Here is a 25,195-nt window from a genome sequence, read left to right as displayed (position 1 = left end):
TCTTTACAAATTAACTTAAAGGTACAATTTGTAAGATTTTTGCAGTAAAATATCCAAAAACCACTAGGCTAGTATTATAGATTTTGTCCAGCTGATTACTAACAATTTATCTGTTTTCAACTACTTGTAAATCATGAGAAAATTCCCATTCTAAACAGTGACACGGGGCAGTGCAGTCACCTGTCAATGACGTTATTCCTTTGTTACCGCCTTTACTGATGTAGAAACCACATGACAACAGTGTCGTGGACAAATGCGGAAGTAGTCTCTAGCATCCAGCAAACCACTAGCTTGCTTCAAGCAGTTCCTTATTTACTTTTTCTTGCACGTTATGCAAGGGATTGGTGGATTGTGTTACTTATTTATGGAACATAATTACCATTTACCGTCTGCCACTGGTTCTGTCGACAAGGACAGCTCCCCTAAACGTAAGCATATGGGCTAACCAAACAAACCTAGAAGAGTTTGGGACAAGAGGAGACAAAGAGTGAGGATTAATATTGGTGTTGCATTCTCTAGATGGATAGAGCTTCGTGACAAACTTAAACTAGAAAGAGACGCTTGTGTTTTACTCGACAGGTGAGTTGTTTGGATTCGTGTCTTTACAGAAAACGTATGCTATAACGATCAACAAGATTAGTATTGTGGGGCATACACGCCAAATGCGGGGCATCCCATCTCTAGACCCACTCGAGGAACGTCTGATCCATAGTCTGATTGCATCTTTGCATTGACTTTGTACGTAAACTACTCACGCAAATCGTTGAACTCACATTTGAAAATTATGACATCAAACACAACATTTACAAAACTTTACCTCATCCGTTAAATCCATGATTTATCTTTCCGTCTGATTGATGGCCAACAGCGGTTGGGTAGGAGACCACAAATCCCATCATTCCACGCTCCTCCTTAGCGTCATCAAACCACGTGAGTGTTATTGTTTTGGTAGTGCGCCCTCTCGTGGGAGGTCCTACAAACTGTACCATTAAGTTAATTTTCTTACTTAGAAATATTATTTATTTTTAGTTATTTTCTTTACTTACTTGAGGTTGATTTTAAGTTACTCTGCTTGCTTTGTAGAGATTTAAAGATATCAAATGGCTTTGCTACATTGCATGCTGTACAGTCAGATGAATTGATTTTCTCTTTTGGCATATTTAATGAAGTTCCTGTGGTCCACCAAATTAAAATGAACCCTCCTTTGTGTTTCAAGGAAAGTGGAACAGAGGGATACTTTGTATTTGTCAGTGCTTCTTGGTTGAATTGAATGAACAGGAATCCCATCCATTCTGTCGCTTTGAGTGCTCTGACCCTGAAATGGCGAACAAAAGTGTCCGGCTTTCCAGGCCACTCCCCCCCGAGCACACTCTCCCGCCTATCCCCAATTTTGCACCAACTCAGTGACCCCAACTCACTGATCGCTGATTTAAAATGAATGACACACTCACATTCACAAAGTTCTTGATAATGCCAGTGAAGATCAAGCTGACAGAATCCTTCTGTTTTTACAAGGTTGTCTGTTCACTGACTCCTTCTTCCTTTTATTGTTCTCCCCCTTAGAATCAAAGAAAAAAAAAAACGAACCAGACATGGAGGATATTGTTATAGCCGGAATTTCAGGTCGTCTTCCTGAGTCAAACAATTTGGAAGAATTCTGGCAGAACCTTTTCAATGGAGTGGACATGGTCACAGAAGATGACAGGCGGTGGAAACCAGGTATGTTTGAATAATTAGAATAATTTTTATATAATTTAAAATAACTTTTAAGTAACATTCAGACTTAAATAACATGTTTTTTTAAATAACATGTTTTTTTATCATAATGCTTTCCTTAAGACCACCCTGGTATTTTTAGTGTCTTCCATCTGCTGGTCTCCTTGCCTACCTGGCTGCTGTTCTGTGCTTTTCCTTGTCCGTCTGGCTTTGGGTCTTATGAAGGGCCCGTCTCTCTTCTCTCTGTTGGCACCAAGCTAATACTCTCATTCATGTGCTAAAGCACAAGCAGGCTTAGGGCGACGAGTAGAGTGCACCTTTGATTCCTTTTTTCCTTCCTTTTTTAAAATTCTAGGTCTGTATGGCCTTCCCCGAAGAAATGGAAAACTAAAAGAAATCGACAGATTTGATGCAGCCTTCTTTGGTGTGCATCCCAAACAGGCCCACACCATGGACCCACAGCTGAGGCTTATGCTAGAGATATCGTACGAGGCCATCGTAGATGGAGGTAAGTCTCAGCTGCCATTTTAGATAATAGGTATTTAGTATTTTGTGGTAGTTAATGACCTTGAACATTTTTGGATAAATGTTATTTTAAGGCATGCACTGGTATATGAAATGTAGTTTATGTCTTGTGGTATTACGTGCTATACTCTAAAACTATGTAAAACTTTTTTTATTTTATTTTATTCAGTAAGGATGCACTGAAGTGAGAGTAAAGACATTTATAATGTTAAAAATTTCTCTTAAATGCTGTTTTTTAAAAATAATATTAATATTAAAATAATATTTATTTTGGTAGTGCACATTACTCTTTTTAAGGTACACAATTTATCCGTTCAAGTCAATACACCCCAAAAAAAAAAATAGTTTGCCTTCATAATCTTTAATCCAAATCGGAGAATGCTCCTCCCCTCTAAAACGACGGGCTTTCTCTGATATCCGAAATATATTTTCTCTGACATCCAAAATCACGCCCCTCCAACTGTCAATGTTAATTTCTGAATGAAACGCCTACTTTACTACATCCAATCAGTTCGCATTCTGTTTCTCTCGGAAGTTCGTTAAAATACAGAAGTAAAATCGATCGCAAACTACTGGTTCACATGGATTTAAACTTTTGAAATATAAAAAATAAAATGTGCATCACAGTGACTGTAAAAATATTAAGCAGCACAAATGTTTTCAACGCTGATAAGAATTGTCTCTTGAGAATTGTCTCGCAATTATATTATGTTAAACAAATTTTCCTTTTTTACTTCATTTTTTTTAAAACCTAATTTGTATTTGTATTTTTTTTTTTGACTGCGAAAATAAAACCTGTTGATTTTTATATCTTTTTTTTTCTTTAGGCATAAACCCGGTGTCTATGCGTGGCAGCAAGACTGGCGTCTACATTGGAGTAAGTGGCTCAGAGGCAGGAGAGGCCTTCAGTAAAGACCCAGAAGAGCTGCTGGGATACAGCATGACAGGATGCCAGCGGGCCATGTTTGCCAACCGCTTGTCTTACTTCTTTGATTTCAATGGTGTGCAAACATTACAAGTTTAACTACTGACTCGATGCTCGTGCATGTTGTAGGACAGAATTGAGCATTCAGAAACTTTGTTTTGAAAGACTGTGTCCTCATTCTTTCTGTATGATGTGATGTGTCGTCTTAAGTGATTTGAATAAGTGACTCATTACACAGACACGTCTTTTACTGGTGTAACTTGACAATCATGTTAGACTGATGCAACCAGTTGAGATTGGATATTTAACTCACTATATGCAAGAATCGTTAATGTGATCAGCCATTAACTGTTGTGTTTGATGTACAATGAATATTAAGGTCCGAGTACAGCCATTGACACAGCATGCTCATCTAGTCTGCTGGCTCTGGAGAATGCCTTCAATGCTATTCGCCATGGCCAATGCGATGCAGCACTCGTGGGCGGAGTCAACCTGCTGCTCAAGCCCAACACCTCAGTGCAGTTCATGAAACTGGGCATGCTCAGTCCCGAAGGAACGTGCAAGTCATTTGATGCATCAGGTGAGATAATGTATATCACTGTAACGTCTACAGCTTTCCTCAGAAAGATATTTAAGGAATCTGGTTCCATAAGCATCAATCATTGGATAACAAATATAAGAATATGGCCTTCTAAGTGTTCATACTGAATAAATAGTATTTTAAGCAGCATGCTTTATGTATGCAACAATAAAGCTTTTAAGCAATAGTATGCTAATTGCATGGTCAATTTAGCAAGTGCTGTACACTGATAATATTTCATTTTAATTGTAGTTGAAGTTAATAATTTTTTTGTATTTGTCCATTTTTTTGTTTATATATATATATATATATATATATATATATATATATATATATATATTAATATATTAATTGTTTTTTTTTTTTTTTAGTTTTAGCTATTTTATTTCATTAAGTTAAAACTGAATTAAAATAAGGAATCTTAAATTTTTTAGTTTTTTTTTAGTTTTAGGTAACTATAATAACCCTGAGTTAAACAAATTGCATTTTTGACATAATACCCAATGGTTTTCTAAATACTGTACAAAAGTAGTATGCCATAAAATGGGGAAATGTTTTTTGTTTTTTTTTACCCTCTAGGAAATGGCTATTGTCGCTCAGAGGCTGCCGTCGCAGTACTCCTGACCAAGAAGTCAATGGCCAAGAGAATCTACGCCACAGTTCTCAACACAGGCAATAACACAGATGGCTACAAAGAGCAAGGTGAACCCATCCCTTCCACCCAAAAAACTTCTATCTGCCTCAGATCCTACAGCATTAGTTAGATCATCTCAGTTAATTCCTGCTTGCTTGCTCTGGAAGCCTGGCATTACTGTGAATGCTGGCACTATACGTGTCGTAGATGCTGGCCTTTCCCCCAGTGCCTCCTGCCACACTTTACACGCCAGTGTTTTAAAACATGACACTTGGTTGATCATGAGGGCTGAAAGAATTTGAAATCTCTGGCATACGTTGGATATCAGACCCCTCTAATTCCTGTTGTGCATCTCTTGCTGCTACATAGAGTACAGCAGAATCCATGCTGTAGCTAACATGTGCATTCCAGAAAGGCATATTTCAGAACTGCTATGTGTAAATTTGCTCATATTCTGGAATGTGGTATGCCTCTTCTTTTTCAGGGGTGACATTCCCATCAGGTGAGATGCAGCAGCGCCTGGTCCGTTCCCTTTACCAGGAGGCCAACATATCACCTGAGCAGGTGGAGTACGTCGAGGCCCACGGCACCGGTACTAAGGTCAGTCACTCTGAAATTACATACAAAACACCCATGCTTACATGAAAAAAGTAGTAAATGTAAAATTTTAAATATAACTTAAATCTACATTATATCCTTGTGTGTGTGAATGCATTCATTAGCAAAAGTTTGTCCACCTATGTGTATATTTTAAATAATTCTGCTTTTACAGGTTGGGGATCCTCAGGAAGTGAATGGCATAGTGAGTGTATTCTGTCAGTCACAGAGGGATCCTCTTCTGATTGGCTCGACCAAATCCAACATGGGACACCCAGAGCCTGCCTCTGGATTGGCGGCTCTTGCCAAGGTAGATTAACTGATTTTCTTTAAAAATGCTAAATCCCACATCCAAAATGTGAAGTAAATCAAGTAACTCATGTTGCATGGGACCAGGTGGTTTTGTCTCTGGAACATGGCGTCTGGGCTCCCAACATCCATTTCCACGATCCAAACCCTGACATTCCTGCTCTGACAGACGGCCGGGTGCAAGTGGTGTCGGAGCCCATACCTGTCCGTGGTGGCATCGTGGGCATCAACTCATTTGGTTTCGGAGGCTCAAATGTCCATGTTATCCTACGTCCACATGATAAAAAAACACTGGCTCCGTCTGCACAACCTCCAGTCCCCAGACTCCTGCAGGCATCTGGTCGCACCGAGGAGGCGGTCACGTCCCTCCTCAACAACGGCCAGCAGCATAAGGATAACCCAAGCTACCTGTCTCTTCTGAATGATGTGTCTGGAGTTCCAACGGCAAGCATGCCGTACAGGGGCTATGCACTGATCGGAGCACAGGGAGAGCTTACAGAGGTTCAGCAAGCCCAGCCCACACCCAGACCGCTCTGGTACATTTGTTCAGGTGAGGGGGCGTTTATATTTCATGGTGAACAAATCTTATTTCCCTCAACCTTTTATGCTAAAAGAGCTTGATATGTACCATTAAATAAAAGTGAAGTGAGTGAAGCGACATTCAGCCAAGTATGGTGACCCATACTCAGAATTCGTGCTCTGCATTTAACCCATCCAAAGTGCACACACACAGAGCAGTGAACACACACCCGGAGCAGTGGGCGGCCATTTATGCTGCGGCGCCCGGGGAGCAGTTGGGGGTTCGTCTAAGTCATGGTATTGAAGGTGGAGAGAGCACTGTACATGCACTCACCCCACCTACAATTCCTGCCGGCCCGAGACTCGAACTCACAACATACGATAACTTCTATAAACAGAAAGAGCTTTATTGGAACCAAGCTGAAAAACAATTTTTTTTATAATGTCATCAGGAAAGCTGGTACTATTAGAAACTATTAGACCTAAATGCAAAAAGAACAATAAAAGTAAAATGAGGGAAGGTTTGTAAGCGGATCAAAGCATTTTATTGCTCATTTTACATGCAAAAGGAGCATTTATTAAAGGCACTGCAGCAAAAATAAATTTTCAGTAGCCATTACTCCAGTCTTCAGTGTCACATGATTCTTTAGAAATCATTCTAATATGCTAATTTGGTGCACTGATAACATTTCTTCTTATTAATGATGATGCTTAATATTTTTTACATTTTTGTATTGTTATTGTATACACATTCTTTTTTTATTAAATAAATAATACAGGAAAATAACTGATATATATACCTCTTTTAAGGTTGTGATTCCGAGCGAGTCGGTCACCATAATGGAAAGTCTCTACACATGATCACATTGGATCACACTGGATTTTTATTTCTGTGTCCTGTCTTTGTTTGTATGTGTCTCCCGACAGGTATGGGCACACAGTGGGCTGGAATGGGCCGTACCCTGATGCAGCTGCCAGAATTCCGGGAGTCTATACTGCGGTCCGATGTGGCTCTAAAGCAAACTGGGTTGTGTGTGTCTCGTTTGCTCATGGATGCTGATGAGAGCACTTTTGAAGACACTGTGCATGCATTTGTTGGTCTTGCAGCCATCCAGGTCAGTCTCCCTCAGCTCTAGAGATAGCATGTACAGTGCCAGTGAGACTGGAGCAGGATTGACATCAGCAGAGTTTCTCAATGACAAAAAAATGACCCCTGCGAACTTTGGAAGTGATGTACAGTAGGGCTGCCAAATGTTGCAATACAGTGGCACAATCAGTCATGATTTCAACAGTTGCTCTGTCTGTCTCATAAAGAAATCCAGAAATGACAGTTCTGTCCATATGTACCTAACCTGCATGTTCAAACCTGTGTGACTTACTCTCTACTCAAACAAACCGCTTTTTCCTGTGGAACTGGCACACTTGCATATTCAAACTTGTCACATCACAATCAGTTATGAGACAAAATAACATGATTTTCAATAGTAGATAGGTCTGATATGAATGATATTTCCATGGCTGGCTCTCTTTCACCTTCCTGAATGCACTCCTCTCAATTTTCCAGGTTGCCCAGATTGACATGTTGAAGAAGATGGGTCTTCAGCCTGATGGGATTGTGGGCCACTCTGTGGGAGAGCTAGCATGTGGTTATGCCGACGGCTCCCTGAGCCACAGTGAGACCATTCTAGCTGCTTACTGGAGAGGACGCTGTATTAAAGAGGCCAACCTGCCCCCGGGGGGCATGGCTGCAGTGGGTTAGTGTAGCAGCAGATGCCTTCACAGGGTTTACTTCATTAATTAGATGCGAAGTGCAAAGCGCCCCACCATCTTTTGTTCAGCAATGTATGCTATAATTTGTTTTAGCAAGCTTGCCACTGGTTCCTTTTACCAACCCTCCCATTATCTTCCCCCTCAGGCTTAACGTGGGAAGAATGCAAAGCTCAGTGTCCACAGGGTGTCGTTCCTGCTTGTCACAATGCTGAGGACACAGTAACCATCTCAGGCCCTCAGGTATATACACACTAAGAATAAGATCACCTTAATTTCAATATAAAAAAAATTATAATAACAATATGTGTGTGTGTACAGTGTGTGTGTGTGTGATGGGGGTGTGTGTATGTGTGTGTGTGTGTGTGTATGTATATGTGTGTGTGTGTTTTTAATTTATTTAATTAAAAATACAGTAAAAAGAGTAATATTGTGAAATAATATTATTAATTAAAATATATTGTAAAATGTAATTTTTTTTTTCTTCTGATGATGGCAAAGTAACATTTTTAGCATCTTTACTCCAGCCTTGTCACATGATCCTTCAGAAATCAATCGAATATGCTGATTTACTTGCTGACAAATATTTTGTGGAAATTACTTATTTGTTTTAAACTAGTTGCATTTTTTTTTTTTTTTTTATTCAGCTACATTTATACAATTATTGAAACATATATAAAATGAAAGCATGCATACTAGTACCTAACAGTGAGTGTTTGGTTATGCAGGACTCTGTCAGCAAGTTTGTTGCCCAGCTGAAAGAGAGCGGTGTGTTTGCCAAAGAAGTGCGCAGTGCTGGTGTGGCTTTCCACTCCTATTACATGGCCTCTATTGCTCCAGCCCTTCTGTCTGCACTGCAGAAGGTGAGTTGGTGTGGCATTGGAGTGTCATAGTGCCCTCTGGTGGACATCGGCACTTAGAAATCTCAGACACTGACTTCCTGTACATGTTCTTGTAGGTAATAAAGAACCCAAGGCCTCGTTCAGTACGTTGGATCAGCACGTCCATCCCTCAGGGAGACTGGGAGAGCCCACTCGCACTCTACTCATCTGCAGAATACCATGTCAATAACTTGGTCAGCCCTGTGCTCTTTCAGGAGGGACTCAGCCTAGTGCCAGATAATGCTGTGGTAGTAGAAATTGCCCCACATGCTTTGCTGCAGGTAACAGGGAATCATTATTATCATTTTTTTAAAATATTATTCTTAATCTGAACTCTTAAATTATTTTATATCACATAAATCATCTTATCAAAATCTAAATCCCTAATGTACATGTCTCAAAGATTCACACATAGATCCATTTCTATTATTAATGTACCCTTGTTTCATCTTCAGGCCATCCTGAAACGGAGCCTGAAACCAACCTGCTGCATCCTTCCCCTAATGAAAAGAGGGCATGCCAACAATCTGGAGTTCTTCCTCTCTCATGTGGGCAAGATCTACATGAATGGGTTGGTTTTTATACTCCTCACTTACTAGCTGTTTTGACCTGAAACTGTCAGCATTTTGCAATGATTGATGCACACTCTCTTGCATTTGCAGAATTAACGTGGACAGTAATAAATTGTATCCAGCTGTCGAATACCCTGTTCCAACGGGGACCCCTCTCATCTCCCCTCACATTCAGTGGGATCATTCCCAGGTTTGGGACGTGCCCAAGGTGGAGGACTTCCCTGCTGGCTCAGGGGGATCCACCTCAGCCGTTGTGTACAATATCGGTGGGTAGTTGTGAAGTTGAAATTTGTGTTTTTCTCATCTTTGCTGTCATCTCTTGCTAATTTTTTTTAATGTTTTGTGCAGACATGAATCCAGAGTCTCCTGATTATTACATGATTGGTCATTGCATTGATGGTCGGGTGCTCTACCCAGCCACAGGATACCTGGTTCTGGCCTGGAGGACTCTGATGAGATCTCTTGGTGCAGTCATGGAGCACACACCTGTTACATTTGAAGACGTCACCATCCATAGAGCCACAATCCTACCCAAGACAGGTAAAAGATTTGTTTTCTCTGTACTGTAAGACTGGAATTCTTTCAGTATTTTCTTGCAGTCGTCACATTATATCTCACAGTGATGACTCTTGTAATTGCAAAATTCTAGTTGATGCGGCTTAGTGCTAACCGAATGTTTTGTGCACGGCATCACAGGGTCTGTCCAGCTGGAGGTGCGACACATGCCCGCCACTAACCGTTTTGAGGTGTCGGAGAATGGAAATCTGGCCGTCAGTGGTGCGTTTCCAGTCAATATGTAACATCATTGTCAACAGCTTGCACTGAGACATTTTTGAGTAAAACAGGACGTTTGTGAATTGACAAATATCATATTTAAGACTCATGATCACACTCTGATATCCTTGGTGGTCTCAGGTAAGGTGAGTGTCTTGGAGGATGCTGGACTTGATGCTTTCCATGCTGAGCTGAATAAACCAATGGCTGTAGACAAGGAAGATTCGAAACTGCTTTTGAAAGCCGGGGACATCTACAAAGAGCTGCGTCTGCGTGGTTATGACTACGGCAAGACTTTCCAGGGGATCCTGGAGTCTAACAATGCTGGTAATTCCCATCGAATGCATCTTAAAATTAAATTGTGGAGATAATGTTGTCCAAAACAGATTGTTGTGGTCAAAAAAGGGATTTCTCCCATCCTGAGCTCTTTGTTTTGTGGTTCTACTAGGTGACTGTGGAAAGCTTCACTGGACAGGTAACTGGGTGACGTTTCTAGACACCATGCTGCAAATGATTGTAGTGGGGCTGCCTGGTCGCAGCTTGAGACTGCCCACTCGCATTCGCTCTGTGTATGTGGACCCCAAACTTCATGAGGAGAGGGTAAACGAGTATGCAGATGGCCAGAAAGGTATTAGACACCAACTAACTCAAGTCTGATGTAACCTGACCTGATTTAAAAAATGTATCTGACCAAAATGTCTTCTCGTCAGCTGTGGACGTTCATGTCAACCGTTGCTTTGACAACATAACAGCTGGAGGAGTTCAGATCTGTGGGCTTCACGCCACCGTAGCACCCCGTCGCCAACAGCAGCAGACTCCGCCCACTTTGGAGGAGTTTGTCTTTGTTCCCTATGTGGACTCAGATTGCCTGAGAACCAATGAAAAACTTGGAGATCAACTGAGACATTGCAAAGGCATGGTCTGATTTCTACTTTGAGAATTGCAGCATAAAGGGTTTTATTTTTATTTATTTTTTATAAAGACGTCTCGTATACACACCAAGGCTGCATTTATTTGATAAGTAAAAAGTTAAAGTATTACAATTTAAAAGAACAGTTTTCGGGTTTAATATATTATAGAATGTAATTTATTATTGTGATGCAAAGCTGGATTTTCTGCAGCCATTACTCCAGTCTTCATTGTTACATGATCCTTCAGAAATCATTCTAATATGCATGTTTAGTGTGCTAAAAAAGTTTATTATTATGGGTGAAAACCGTGATACTATTATTATTAAACCGTGATACTATTATTATTATTATTATTATTTATTTTTTTTTGATAAATATAAAGTTCAGATGAACAGCATTTATTATTCATATATAAGTGGATTAATTTAATATTTTATATTAATAGTAGTATTATAATTAGATGGACCTAAAATCTTCAGGTTGGCCCCTGTTTTTTTTTTTTTTTTCTTTTCTTTTATTCTCTATTTCTGTTGCACTGTACTTACTTTCCTATGTTTTATGTCCAGGTCTAGTACAGCGTCTGCAAAGGAAGCTGGCCAATCAGGGAGTGAAGATCTCCATCCCTGGGTTAGAAGGTGCGACCGAGGGCGAGCTGATTGGAGCGGAGGCAGAGAAAGGCCTGTTGCGGTTACTCTCTGTGCTGTGCGGACTGGAACTGAACGGAAACCTGCGCTCTGAGCTGGAACAGACGGTGGAGAAGGAGAGAGACTGTCTGCTGCAGGACCCTCTGCTCAATGGCCTGCTGGACTCCCAGGCGCTACGTCACTGCTTGGACACGGCCCTTGAGAACAGCACTCCTGGAAAACTCAAAATTGTGGAGGTAAGGTTAATTGATTATTTAGGATGAAAATAGGTAGAATTGGATGACATGGTTGAAATTCTCAACATGTATTCTTCTCCTTCAGGCTCTAGCCGCAGATGGTCGTTTGTTTTCTCGAAATGTTGGTCTCCTCAATATCCAGCCGATGTTACGTCTCGACTACACTGTTTCAGATGTGTCTATTGATCGGCTCTCTGTACATCAGAGCTCCCTGGAGGAGCAGGGCATCTCATCTGCTCAGTGGGACCCTCTTCAGGGCCCAGCAACAGGTGGTCTTGACGGGGCTGACCTGGTTGTTTGTAACTGTGCAACAGGGCACACGGCCAACCCTGCACTTCTAATAGAGAACCTGACGTCAGCTGCGAGAGAAGGCGGTTTTGTTTTGATCCACACCTTACTGAGAGGAGACACTCTTGGAGAGATGGTAGCCTTCCTCACATCTCAAAACAACCAGCAGGGTTTGTTGACACAGGTGTGTTTAAAACTCCAAAGTGCTAAATCTGTCAGATCCACAACATAAATGAAAGTGACATTTGAATTACAATGTTGTATTTAAATAACAGCATTAAATAAGTTGCCATTGTTTTGTCTGTTCTTCCATTTTGTTTTGTCTGGCCCATTGTTGGGTGTTGGGTTCTAAACTGAATTGTTTTTTGATTTCAGACTGAATGGGAGGAGCTCTTCCAAAAGGCCTCTTTAAATGTGGTCATGCTAAGAAAGTCCTACTACGGCTCTGCTCTCTTCCTCTGCCAACGGCACCGACAGTCCCCTCAGGATCAGCCAATTCTTATTGTTGTGGACCCTACTGACTACAAATGGGTGGAGACTTTAAAGGTGAGGGTAAAAGTCAACATGAAATGAATCTTTGTCATAGAACTTATTGTGAATTATTCATCCATGTATATGATCCCCTTTTCTTTTAAATTTTTAGCCCATAATGTTTATTCATGCAAAAATGTTGCATCTTGGTGAAAAGGACAGCCTTCTCTCTGATGACATATAAAAAACTTCTCCAATCATTTAGTATGCTTAAACCCTGCCCATCCACCATTGACTGCAAGCTTGCATTCATTTTGAGTAAAACACCCACATCTCAAAATTCAATAATAATACACTTGGATGTATATCACAATACAGAAAAAAACATCTGTCACTAATTCGGTTTCATCACGACTTGAATCATACAAACTCCTCATTAATGGTGTTGCCAAGGCCACAAATAACACTTGGCAATCCTGTAGCAACATGATAAAACCAAACAGCAGACTCATTAAATGAATCCTAATGCATAACCCTTTCTGTCTTCTTTTTTCTTGTTAGAGCACTTTAGCTGAGTCATCTGATATCCCAGTCTGGCTCATTGCCACTAAGGGTCATAATGGAGTTGTGGGAATGGTGAACTGTCTCAGACAAGAGCCTGGAGGCAACCGCATACGGTCCGTCCACTTCCTGTGTAATAGTGTTCCACATATATGTTACTGTACTGTTATGTCATTATATTTTTGATGTTACAATTATGCAATTATTAGATATTGACTTTTTTTTTTTTTGTATAGATGTAAATGTAGTATTCATGTACATGGTCTTTTTTCTCCTCCCCAATAGGTGTGCATTTGTTTCTAATCTAAGTAAGTGCGCTGAAGTCCCCTCCCTTGTTCCTACCCAAAAAGAGATGAAGGCATTACTAAAGAAGGATCTGGTCATGAACGTGTTCCGTGATGGACAGTGGGGCGTTTTTAGACACCAGTTGTTAACACAAGGTAAAATAGAAAGTCTAGACTTTTAGTGACATCTCATTGATGTGATGTAAAAAGATTAATAAAGGATAAAGTATTGATTATTTCATAATAATAATTGCAACAATGCTGAGCTTTACGCAAATGTACAGCAACTCTTGGGATTGCAGACAGTGAAGCTCACATTGGAATAGTAGTAGCATATTAGCAACTGTACAGTAACTTTGCGACTTTGATTTAATGGTTGTCAGCGTGAATACATCTTCAGATTGTAACTTTGATAAGAGTCTTTTGAGCATGTTGTGATCATCTTCTGTTCTGTGCATTCATGTTTAGATCTTAGCGAGGAGTTGACAGAGCAGGCTTACGTGAATGTCCTGACTCGCGGCGATCTCTCATCGCTGCGATGGATTGCTTCCCCGCTGCGTCATTTTGTCCCTGCCAATCCCAACGTGCAGCTCTGCCGTGTTTACTACTCCTCCCTCAACTTCAGAGACATCATGCTGGCCACTGGCAAACTGCCTCCAGATGCCATCCCTGGTTTGTACCCCAGCCTGTTCTTGACTATAAGTGAAATCTTGCACGCTAGCTTATCCTATAAAAAAGACTTTGGAAAGAGACTCTTGTCGTTTTGTGAATGCAGGAGACATAGCGCTGCAGCAGTGCATGCTGGGAATGGAGTTTTCAGGGCGAGACCCCAGTGGGCGACGTGTAATGGGTTTGCTTCCAGCTAAAGGTCTGGCCACCTGCGTGGATGCAGACAAGCGCTTCCTTTGGGATGTTCCATCTAGCTGGTGAGAAGCTCAGCACCTCTGAATCTGAAGACGTCTTCCTCCAAAACTCTCAGTGCTAAGTGTAGCTGTGTTTATGTGCAGGACACTGGAGCAGGCCGCCTCCGTTCCTGTGGTGTATGCCACTGCCTATTATTCCCTAGTGGTACGAGGGCGCCTGAGGCCTGGTGAAAGTGTGCTGATCCATTCAGGTTCTGGAGGGGTTGGACAGGCCGCTATTGCTATTGCACTTAGTATGCGCTGCCGAATCTTCACAACTGTGGGTAAGTGACTTACCTATTTTTATTTTGTTTTTACAATGCAGGTATTATACGTATTTGTTGTTTTGGTAAGAATAAGAATTAATTGTGCATCACTATTTAAAACAATATTCAAAGCATAAAGCATTTACAGGTAAACATTTTCATAATTCTTAAATTACATTTTTGTAGACTAAATTAGATGCTATTTTAGTGAGAATGAAATTGGCTAAAATGAAATGATGACGATGCATAGAGTTAACTAAATTAAAATAATACATTTGTCAAAAGAAAAAGCTATGAATAAAGCAACTGAACACTGCTAATGTGTATCTTGTTTTGATACAGGTTCTGGAGAGAAGAAGGCATACCTGCAAGAAAGATTTCCTCAGCTTACGGCAGAATCTTTTGCTAATTCTAGAGACGCCTCGTTTGAAAAGCATGTAATGCTCCAAACTCAAGGCAAAGGTGAATAGAGTATATAGCAGTGACTCTGAATAGACCGCAGCATTGCATTTAATATTGCTGTGGATTGAAGTATTGAACCACCATATGTATGTGTGTTTTTTCAGGAGTTGATTTGGTTTTAAACTCCCTTGCTGAAGAGAAGCTGCAGGCCAGCTTGCGTTGTTTGGCCAGACATGGTCGTTTCCTGGAGATCGGCAAATATGACCTTTCCAACAACACACCACTAGGTGTGTCCCAGATGTACAGCAATTCCCGAATCAATCAACAATCATCTTAGATCCGTTATTCTCTTACTTTTATACTTTCACGTGTTAAATGTAATTGTCCAATTGTTCTTGATTCAGGTATGGCTCTGTTCCTGAAGAACGTGGCCTTCCACGGCATCCTGCTGGATGCTTTGTTTGAGGAGGGGAACCGGGAATGGGAGGAGGTATCTGAGCTTCTGAAGAAGGGAATCGCTAGTGGAGTCGTTCAGCCATTACGTACAACTGTCTTTGAGAGGAACCAGGTGGAGGACGCCTTCCGCTACATGGCTCAGGGCAAACACATCGGCAAAGTCCTGCTGCAGGTAAGAATGGTAGCTGATTTTAATAAACCTGTCTAAAAATGTTCTTATCACCAATTACTTATACTTTACAAATTGCTTGTCTCTCCTTTTCACCTCTCAGGTACGTTCAGAGGAGAAAAGCACCACTGTTCCTGCAACCTCTCCTCTTTCTATTCCTGCTGTCTGCCGTACCTTCTTCCCTGTTTCTCTCTCGTACATCATCACTGGAGGCCTGGGTGGTTTCGGGTTGGAGTTGGCCCAATGGCTCACTGAGAGAGGTGCTCGTAAACTGGTGCTGACGTCACGTTCTGGCATCCGCAACGGTAAATATGTGCTAGGCTTTGATCAGTTTTCAAGTCAGTGTTTATAACTAAAACAACATTTATTAAAATAAAACTGAAGTTATATTAAAATTTTATTTATTTAATATTTATATCTGATTTTCTAGGCAATAATGTAAAATAAAGTGTAAAATAAAGCTAAAATAGAAATATTTAATAATAAATAACACATACGTTTTATTACAAAAGCACATAAATTACTAAAACAAAAGCTATTAAAAATGCATTTTCATTTATTGAAATAAAACTGAAATAAAATAAAAAAATGAGATAGAAAAACTTATATAAAATAAAAATGTAAAACATTGCCTCTGCATGTAGCTTTGAGGTAAAGTTGGAGTACTAAAATTATTAAAAACTGAAATATATAAAGATTAATACTGAAGTAAAAAAAAATTAAAGCTAAATAGAAAAGTTAAAAAAACTATTACGTTACAAATATTACATTAACATTAAATATAAAATTTGATTAAAAATTAAAATAAATTATTTGAAATAAATTAAGTGAAAATTAGAACTGTTCCTATGGCAATTAATTAAATTAAAATAAGAGGTACTAAAATGACTAAAAGTCGAAAATAAATAAAAGAGAAATTAGAAATATATATATAATATATACGCCCATGACACATACACTCATGTTCTAATCCAAAAATATTAATAAATACTAAAATAATATATAAATACTAAAATAACACTGATGTTGGTCAGGGCAACACACTAAAACGTTTTTTGTCTCGACAGGTTATCAAGCCAAGCGTATTCGAGAGTGGCAGGCCATGGGCATTCAGGTTCTTGTGTCCACTAGTGATGTCAGCTCCATGGCAGGGGCGGAGCATCTCATCACTGAGGCCTGCCGCTTGGGTCCAGTTGGTGGCATCTTCCACCTTGCCATGGTAACGTTCAGTTGTTGCTTTCAGTTCATTTTCCTTTGTAGTCAAAGTAAGAACAAATACATAACTGATATTTCTTTCTATCATCTAGGTCCTTAAAGACGGCATGCTGGAGAATCTGACCCCACAGCACTTCATTGATGTCAATAGACCCAAATACAGTGGAACCATTCATCTCGACAGGTAGGGAATGGTTTGATTGAATATCTTCTTTCCTCAGTCGTTCGCTTGTGGCATATGACAGATTTTGATAAATGACTCCTTTTCCACAGTGTGACTAGGCAGAAGTGCCCAGAACTTCAGCACTTTGTAGTGTTCTCATCAGTCAGCTGTGGCCGTGGTAATGCTGGCCAGAGCAACTATGGCTTTGCTAACTCCACCATGGAGCGAGTGTGTGAGCAGCGGCGCCACAACAACCTGCCAGGCCTGGCCATCCAATGGGGTGCCATTGGAGATGTGGGTGTTGTCTTGGAGACCATGGGTGGCAATGATGCTGTGATTGGTGGCACATTGCCCCAACGCATGTCTTCCTGTTTGGAAGTACTGGATAGGTTCCTGTGCCAGCAGAGGCCTGTAATGTCCAGCTTTGTGTTGGCGGAGAAATTGGTGGTTGCTAAAGGAGAAGGAAGCGGACAGAGGGACCTGGTGGAGGCTGTGGCTCATATTCTAGGTAAAAGCTCAGACCTGAAATATTCAAACATCTGATAAGTTACTCTTTTTTTTAAAATGCTTTTTAAAGTTAGTGTCACCTCTTCTGTTCAGGTGTGCGTGACGTGAACAGTCTGAATGCCGATGCCTCATTGGCTGATCTGGGTCTCGATTCGCTGATGGGTGTTGAGGTTAGGCAGACACTGGAGAGGGACTATGACATTGTCATGGCAATGAGGGAAATCCGACAGCTTACTATTAATAAGCTACGGGAGCTTTCCAGCCAATCAGGAGGGAAAGAGGGTGAGCATGTGATTCATGTCAATGCCAATATCAATACACTTATGTTTTTTGTTTTTTTCCATATTCACAGTATCTTGAATAAGCTATTAGGCATTTGCTAAAAGAAAACTCTAAAAAGAAATCCAGGGGGTCTAATTCCATGTTTTGTAAGAAACACTGCATTATTTGGAGAATAATGCATCGATTATATTAAATCTCTCTCATTCGGTTTCTCTCAGAGTCCCGAGCTGCTCCTGCAAAGCGATCTGGTGTTCAAGCTCTGCTGGAGTCAGATCTGAGCCGGATGCTGGTGAACCCAGACGACCCCACGGTGGCCCCACTGAACGAGGTCCAGAGTGCCGAAAGGCCCTTATTCCTCGTTCACCCCATCGAGGGCTCTATTGCTGCCTTCCGCACTCTCACCAGCAAGCTCAGTGTGCCATGCTATGGCCTGCAGTGCACCAAAGGTACAAACACAAGATCAAGGATCACTTTTATTATCTTTCTAAATAATCATATCTACTATAAACATTACTATATGTGATGTTTCTGAAGTTTTCATATGGTTTTAATTCCTTTATCAGTAATATATGTTTGAAATGTTAATTATTTATTTTTTGTTTGCTAAAAATCAGTCTGGTTAAAAAAATTTTCTGTTTGATGTGTTTTGTCCATCTGCAGCCGCTCCTCTAGACAGTATCCAGAGTCTTGCCGCTTATTACGTGGAGTGCATGAGGCAGGTGCAGCCAGAGGGGCCGTATCGCATCGCTGGTTACTCGTTCGGTGCATGTGTGGCTTTTGAGATGGGCTCACAGCTGCAGGCAGCCAAATGCCCAGTGGAATACCTCTTCCTGTTTGACGGCTCACACTCTTACGTGGCGGCTTATACACAGGTGCCATAAAAGAGCTCAGAAAGCACCAAACCGAAATATTTTGGTGCGCCTGGTCACATGGTCATCATTTTTGTTTTTTCTTTGACAGAGTTACAGAGCCAAACTGACCCCTGGAAAAGAGTCTGAGGCTGAGACTGAAGCTCTGTGTGCTTTTATCCAACAGTTCACTGGCATTGAGTACAACAAGGTACATAAACAACTGTAACTTTGTGGTTCAGTCTTCAAAAGATTTTTGACCCTTTAACTTTTTAATTTATTTGAAATGGTCTTTTCTAAATGGACTGTATCTTAACTACAGTTCAGTCACATTAATTCAGTGCTAAAGCTAATGCGGTCTCTGTATCCTTAATCTTCACCCAGCTGCTGGAGACATTGTTACCTCTGTCGGACCTGGAGGCTCGTGTGAACAAGGCTGTTAATCTGATCACACCCAGCCATAAGAATGTCAGCCGAGATATGCTTCATTTTGCTGCTTCTACATTTTACCACAAACTGAAGGCCGCCGACCGCTATGTTCCAACTTCCAAGTATCACGGCAATGTCACCCTGCTGAGAGCCAAGGCCAGCAGCGAGTACGGTGATGGTTTAGGATCTGACTACAAACTGCACGAGGTAAAGATATGGTCCACAAATATAATACTCCTTCAGAGATCATTCTTATACGCTGATTTGGTGCATAGGTCTTCTTATTTTTGTGGATACAACATTAATTTGATTTTAAACATATTATTTTTAGTAAGGTTACTGAATATTTGTTTACTTTTTACATGGTACTAGTTCTTCAAGATTCCATGAAAACTTTTTTTTGACTAACCTACTTTATAAATATGTGAAAATGGTTAAATCTGTGGTGTTTTTTTTTTTTTTTTTTTTTGTTTAATTTAGAACAGGAATTTTACTGAGAAATTTACTGGGTAAATTTAATGAAAAAAAAATATATATATATTTAATTTTATACATTTTGAAAATACAATCATAATAAAAGAATATTAGCCACCAGTAACGGATTTAGACCCAGTGAGGAAAAAAAAGCTGCATTGCAAGTCATTTCGTACTGTGATCACCTTTGAAACCTAGCTCTCATCCTGGTCTTTGTACAGGAAGCATTTTTAGGGAAATTGCATAAGAAAGTACTTCTGAATCTGAGGTTTCTCCCCTATGCCTTACCTTTCTGAAATGCATACATTTTTACAAAGCTCATCGGTCTGAAAAGCTAGGTGTGCTCTGATTGGCCAGCTATCCAGTTCTTTGTGATTGGCCGAAAAAACCCATTGTAAACTAGGCTTTTGTTGCATCCAGTGGGGACATAATTACGGATTAGAATGACATAAACAGTTTTTTCGCGTAAACATAACAATGTCTGGATTTGTGATCAGAGAAACCACAAACAACAAACTCTACTCCACACTGCTCAAAACTTGTGCTTGAATAATCAGTGGTAAATCTTTTAAATATGTAAATGTACTTTCAGACTGTGAGTCAGATGCGCCAGGTTTGTAGTCTTCTCTCCCAGGATCAGGAAACAGTCCTTCATAAAATGTGCTGCACACTGAATATTTGTGTTGAACTGATCTGGAACAGTGTTGTAAATACAACTTAAATTCTAATTTCTAGTTGTGTTCTCTTTTGGAAGACCAAACAAAGTATTTTGGCTTTGGCAACAAAACGCACCACATCTTTACAACATGGTGCCGACGGCAGCAGTGAAAATCTAAGTTTCGTCTTTCTTTGTGTGAAGATTTGGGCGGTGTTATGCAAATCTTCCCACATCATGTTGTAAACGTTGGGGGCATGTTTAAATGTGGCATTTTAGGAGGGCGTGGACGAGTCTAAATTTTATTAAAAATATCTCTTTGGGTTTGACTCTTTACTCTTTGCAGCTTTAGGGATCTTATTTCTTCACAAACAGTTTGTAACACTCCAAAGAGAAAGGAAAACTTGAAATCACATCATATGACCCCTTTAAGCTTGCTGTTGTGCGTTTTGCGATAATACCTCCCTACAGTGTTAATAATTGGATTGTGTTGTGTCTGCAGGTGTGTGATGGGAAGGTGTCAGTTCATGTGATCGAGGGAGACCATCGGACCTTCCTAGAGGGAGAAGGTGTGGAGTCCATCTCAGGCATCATCCACAGCTCACTGGCTGAACCCAGAGTCAGCACCAGAGAGGGCTGAACCTTTCTGGCAAACTTCTTTTCCACCCTTTCTCTGTTGTTTCACCCGACAAACCAAAACTGTGTCACGGCGTATTAAAGCATGCACGTTTTTGAGATCTCTTCATACCCCTCACCCACTTGACAGCCTTTTCCTTCTCCTCTTTCTCATTCCCTTGACATCTTAGTTCCTAACCCACCCTTTACTTCTCACTTAAAGTTTATATTCCACACTGGGGACAAAAGCGCATGTCTGTTTACTTGCTTTGTTTAAGATTCAATTCAGTGTTCATTGACTTCTGTAGATCATCACACGTGACTGTGAAAACTAAAATATCACTAATTTCTAGCATGGGTGCGTAGTTAAGTGCCAGGATGTAGTGATCACTGCATAACCTGCATAAGTCTGCTAAAGGTTCTGTCAAAACTGCATTCATGTTCATATGTATTTCTTTATCTAACCTAATGATGCGGACTGCAAGTCAAGGCCTGGCTGTACTCAAATCCACATATTAGACATCTGGAATCTGAATAGTTACGCACATCACTGAGATCGGTGTTTACCAGTCGTGAGTGGTTACTGATGCTTTAGCACTACTAGTTAAAATCGCCTATGTTTACTGTAGCATTGTTTTCCTTTTCTGAATGATATTGGCTGGCTCTCTTGTTGTTGCTGAACATCTTAAATTATGCTGCAATAATTGTATATTTAAAAGGGAAGATATGTATAAAAAAAACATTCCTGGATGAGAGTAACAATTAAGAGATCTGGTTAATTGATTTCTTATTAATGTTTACGGTAATAATAGATAATAATGGAATATTTGTTACTTAAAAATACGTATTGTCCCACTATTGCACAAGCTAAAAACAAAATGCATATGTGTCACTGATGTGAAATGCTTGGCAGTCCAGAGTGAATCATCTCGGCTCGTACTGAAATGATGCTTCTCTGCTTAATTGTAGACTAATAACTGGAGTATTAATATTGTATTGACGTTTCTAATCCTCTTTTTGAGGACTTGTTCCAGGTGTCTCTCGGATATATATGTTCTCCCAAAATGATCTGTGATTAATTGACTGCTTTAATACTTAAGATGTTAGCTGTAGTACATTTTTGTGGCCAGGTCCACATTAGACACTAAGCAGTTCATAGTGCAAATCGCATCATATTTTAGTCTAAATCTTGTCATAATCAAGTGTTATTTGGTGTAGGTGTGAAATTGGGATGAATGACTTTCTTTCGGTCACAGCACAGGAAGGTCTCCTGTTAGAAAACAAATCACTACACATTTCTGAGACTAAGCGTTCAAGTCAGTGACGAATTGTGATTTCTTTCTATGTTTAGAGCTAAGATGGAAGAGCAATAGTGCTTGTTTTTCTATTATTGAAATATTTTTCTTTGCTGTAATTTTTCCAGTATTTATTGTACTAGTCCAAATAAAGTTACTGTATTACTAACATAACACATCCATAGTCTACTGGTTTGTTTTTTTCCCCAACCACATTGGATATTCCGGTCCTACAGATTTAATGATTATGCAACCATGTCAAACTAAAAGGAATGATAATCCAGTTTAAACCAATGTTATCAAATGATTTTATTCTAAACAAAAGTGTAATGTGTAACAAAGTATACTCCTTATCTAATAAACAAGTGGCCACATCAATTGTAAAAACCATACCCTTGATTTCTAAGCAGCTGCCATGTGTTTAATATTTATTTTTCTTGCTTGAGAAGCTTAAAAAAAAGATTTAGAATCAAAAATAATATTTACACATTTACAAAAAAAGAAAAAGGGCTTAACATTCAAGCAGCGTATAAAGGCACAGTGTGATCTGAGTAGGCATGCATGGAAAATCAGAGCACATGACCACCTGATCTTTGACCAAAGAAGATAAATTCTTCATGCAGTTATTTCACAACTGTCGAATTTAGTTATGCATGCAGTAAAGTATACAGAGAAATCCAGCAGAAGTGCTGAATGTCATCTGGTAATGCCTCTTTGAAGACGCAACGCCACAATAACAATTCATGCTTTGGGATTGTCATCACGATGTTCGTAAGACTGGAATGTTTGGTTGTTCCATGTAAGGCTTGACACAGTGTCTTCCACCTGAGCTTTTTAAAGTTCATCTTCATCTTTTGAATCACTGCTATCGCCCAATCCCAGATCTTCAGTGTCGTCATCATCAGGAAACTCTTCTTCTGCCAAACGTCGCTGTAACTCTTCAAGACCCAAGAAGCGCTTCAGAAGTGCAGCAAGTGCTTCCACATCACTGAATGTAAGAAAAAAAAACTGGTATTAATGTAGTACTTTGCTGTTTTTATCTCTTGTAAAGCTTCTTTGAGTACCCTGAAAAGTACTATTTTACTATTTTAAAAAAATTAGGTGGTTTTTAATGTAAATATTTACTTGTTATATTACTATTTATTGTTACAATATAAAAGCACTTATCTATTTTAATATATTTTTAAAAAGCTGCTAATTCAGCAGCCATTACTCCAGTCTTCAGTGTCACATGATCCATCAGAAATCATTCTAATACTTTGATATGGTGGTCAAATATTAAAATCAGTGACACTGAAGGATCTCAGGAATTAATTATATATATATATATATTTTTAAATCTAAAACCAGAATATATATAGCTTTAATTACCTCCTGGAGCCCAGCGTGGCACTCTGTGTAAGAGGGTGAGAGAAGCCTGTCGCTAGACGCATCACCAACAGGTAACCCTTCCCCAAATACCTCACCCTCTCCTCCTGAACACTCACGTCCCGCAGGTGCCGCAGATCTAACACCACTGAGCCCCGAGGAAACAACATTCAACTTGAGCAGTCATGTAGTGCCAAACAAATATCAACAGTTAACACAAAACTCACCTTTCTCATGTCCTCTTTTCCACATAGTCAGTATCACGGTATAGAGACTAAACGTCTTTAATTCGATCTCACTCTTAGATTTGTCAAATACTGCCTCCTAAAGACAAACGAAACAGACTGTTTGTTAGTCAGGACAGCTGAATACATCACTGAAAGACTGATGTAGCGGGTGTAAAACATCTCCCACCTCCCATTCCTCCATATTCTGTAGGGCTACAAAAAAACAGCCAGCCACGTAGAACATCTTCCATAACACGCTGTCTACAATGAAAGGAAAAACATCTTATATACTTATACACTTTCAGGATTATTAGACATTCAGGAATCATTTCTCACCAGCACTGTAATAGGCTGCTGCTAGTCCAACTGAAGCAATTCCTGCAAAAAAAAAAGAGGAGGCATGAAGACATATAAAGATACTTTACACATGTTAGACTACACACTTCTAGCCACCAAATCCCCTTTTAAAAATGATCTCATACCAACAAGGAGAGACCATGATCTGATCCCAGGAGACCTCTTCAGATGGAGAAGATCAGATGTGTGTTTCTCCACGACCATATACCCCATCTGTGAAAATACATGTCAAATACAGATAAAAGATCTAGTTGGAGATATCCTCACTGCACTCATCATAACATCCCACAACACTTGCAGCAAATTTATACAACTGAAGGCTCATCTGTGACACTGCACAAATATGTTTTATGAACAACATACTATATAGTATCATAAATAAAAAAACGATCAGCTTTATATACGTTTGAAATAGCACAAGAACAACACCTTCATCAATGTGATCATTGATATCCTGCCATTAACTGACAGCATGTGAAAGCATCTGACATCTTATTTACCTTAATACGTCGCGTTCCTCTTTCAGACAAATACAACTTATTATTTTCAAAAATATATTAAATCTAAATGCTGGACATTTGCAATAAAAAACTGGGGCGAAACAGATTAAGGAAATAAAATGTGTAGGTCTTGCAACACGCGTAGCACCGCCTTCAAATGACGTCGATTTCCGCTCCGCGGTTTCCGTTCTGATTGGATAAAACACGCCCTCTACAGGACGCCTGCTTCCTGCACGAGTGTGACCTCATTCTTAAAGTTCAAAAAGAGAGCTCGAGTCGTGGCTCGTGATTCGTAAATCATCTTAAATATATGTATGAAGGGAATAACAAGACTGCACTAACAGTTAACCCATGGTTGGAAATGTCTATAAAATTCAAACTGTTTTAGTAACTGATTTAATGCGCTTATTAAAATGTCATATATGGCATAACTATCCCAAAACATACTGAAATTATTATTTACAGGAAGTCGAGCATTGTACGGTTCAAGAGGAATTGACATCAGAGTTGTTGATACACGCATGCGTGGCAAGGAGTCGTTCTCGCGAATCGGATCTTTCAAACAACTCGGTTCTATGAACTGATTCAAAGAAACAATTCAGAGGTTCTTTTACGTGCATGTGTGTGTGGCATAGGATAGATGGCATGACTGTAGGCAAATTTTTCTAGTGTTAACTGGAAAGGGATCCTTATTGTAAATGTATTATGTCCCCGTTCATTTTGTTGAAGCCATGATTCGACTCGTAATAAAGTAATTTATATAAACATCATTTGCGCTTTAAACAACACTAAAACCGTATTTGGTTGTTAATCGGGGTCACGGCGAGTCGAACATCCAACAATGTCGTTCATCATGAATCAGATATGGTCA

The 25,195-nt window shown here is 39.8% G+C and overlaps 2 protein-coding genes across 2 annotated transcripts; one reads left to right on the top strand and one right to left on the bottom strand.

Annotated features, from left to right (window-relative positions):
• Positions 1 to 1,563: 1,563 nt before the first annotated feature.
• Positions 1,564 to 21,736, top strand: LOC113064170 (fatty acid synthase). The gene is made up of 41 exons (XM_026234785.1): positions 1,564 to 1,719; positions 2,072 to 2,224; positions 3,069 to 3,242; positions 3,546 to 3,746; positions 4,326 to 4,448; positions 4,865 to 4,980; positions 5,153 to 5,287; positions 5,374 to 5,836; positions 6,733 to 6,920; positions 7,370 to 7,559; positions 7,721 to 7,815; positions 8,301 to 8,435; positions 8,531 to 8,734; positions 8,909 to 9,024; positions 9,116 to 9,291; positions 9,374 to 9,565; positions 9,722 to 9,802; positions 9,941 to 10,126; positions 10,248 to 10,427; positions 10,510 to 10,713; positions 11,277 to 11,590; positions 11,676 to 12,062; positions 12,254 to 12,424; positions 12,911 to 13,026; positions 13,196 to 13,350; positions 13,663 to 13,866; positions 13,970 to 14,120; positions 14,202 to 14,380; positions 14,705 to 14,824; positions 14,929 to 15,051; positions 15,169 to 15,392; positions 15,493 to 15,694; positions 16,457 to 16,608; positions 16,697 to 16,788; positions 16,878 to 17,275; positions 17,368 to 17,556; positions 17,775 to 18,002; positions 18,217 to 18,428; positions 18,517 to 18,615; positions 18,789 to 19,040; positions 20,465 to 21,736. Exons 1-41 carry the CDS (start codon positions 1,593 to 1,595, stop codon positions 20,600 to 20,602), a joined length of 7,545 nt encoding a protein of 2,514 aa, XP_026090570.1. The 5' UTR covers positions 1,564 to 1,592; the 3' UTR covers positions 20,603 to 21,736.
• On the bottom strand, positions 21,217 to 24,470 carry LOC113064172 (cytochrome b-245 chaperone 1 homolog). Its single transcript, XM_026234790.1, has 7 exons — positions 24,325 to 24,470; positions 23,950 to 24,037; positions 23,804 to 23,845; positions 23,655 to 23,728; positions 23,468 to 23,564; positions 23,244 to 23,388; positions 21,217 to 22,860 (listed from the first exon to the last, which is right to left on the bottom strand). The coding sequence occupies exons 2-7, from the start codon at positions 24,035 to 24,037 to the stop codon at positions 22,707 to 22,709; spliced, it is 600 nt and encodes a 199-aa protein (XP_026090575.1). The 5' UTR covers positions 24,325 to 24,470; the 3' UTR covers positions 21,217 to 22,706.
• Between the last annotated feature and the right edge of the window lie 725 nt (positions 24,471 to 25,195).

This window comes from Carassius auratus, chromosome 46, assembly GCF_003368295.1.
Source record: "Carassius auratus strain Wakin chromosome 46, ASM336829v1, whole genome shotgun sequence".
Taxonomy (NCBI): domain Eukaryota; kingdom Metazoa; phylum Chordata; class Actinopteri; order Cypriniformes; family Cyprinidae; genus Carassius; species Carassius auratus.
The sequence above is the reverse complement of the archived record's forward strand: the minus strand, read 5'-3'. Positions and strand labels throughout refer to the sequence as shown.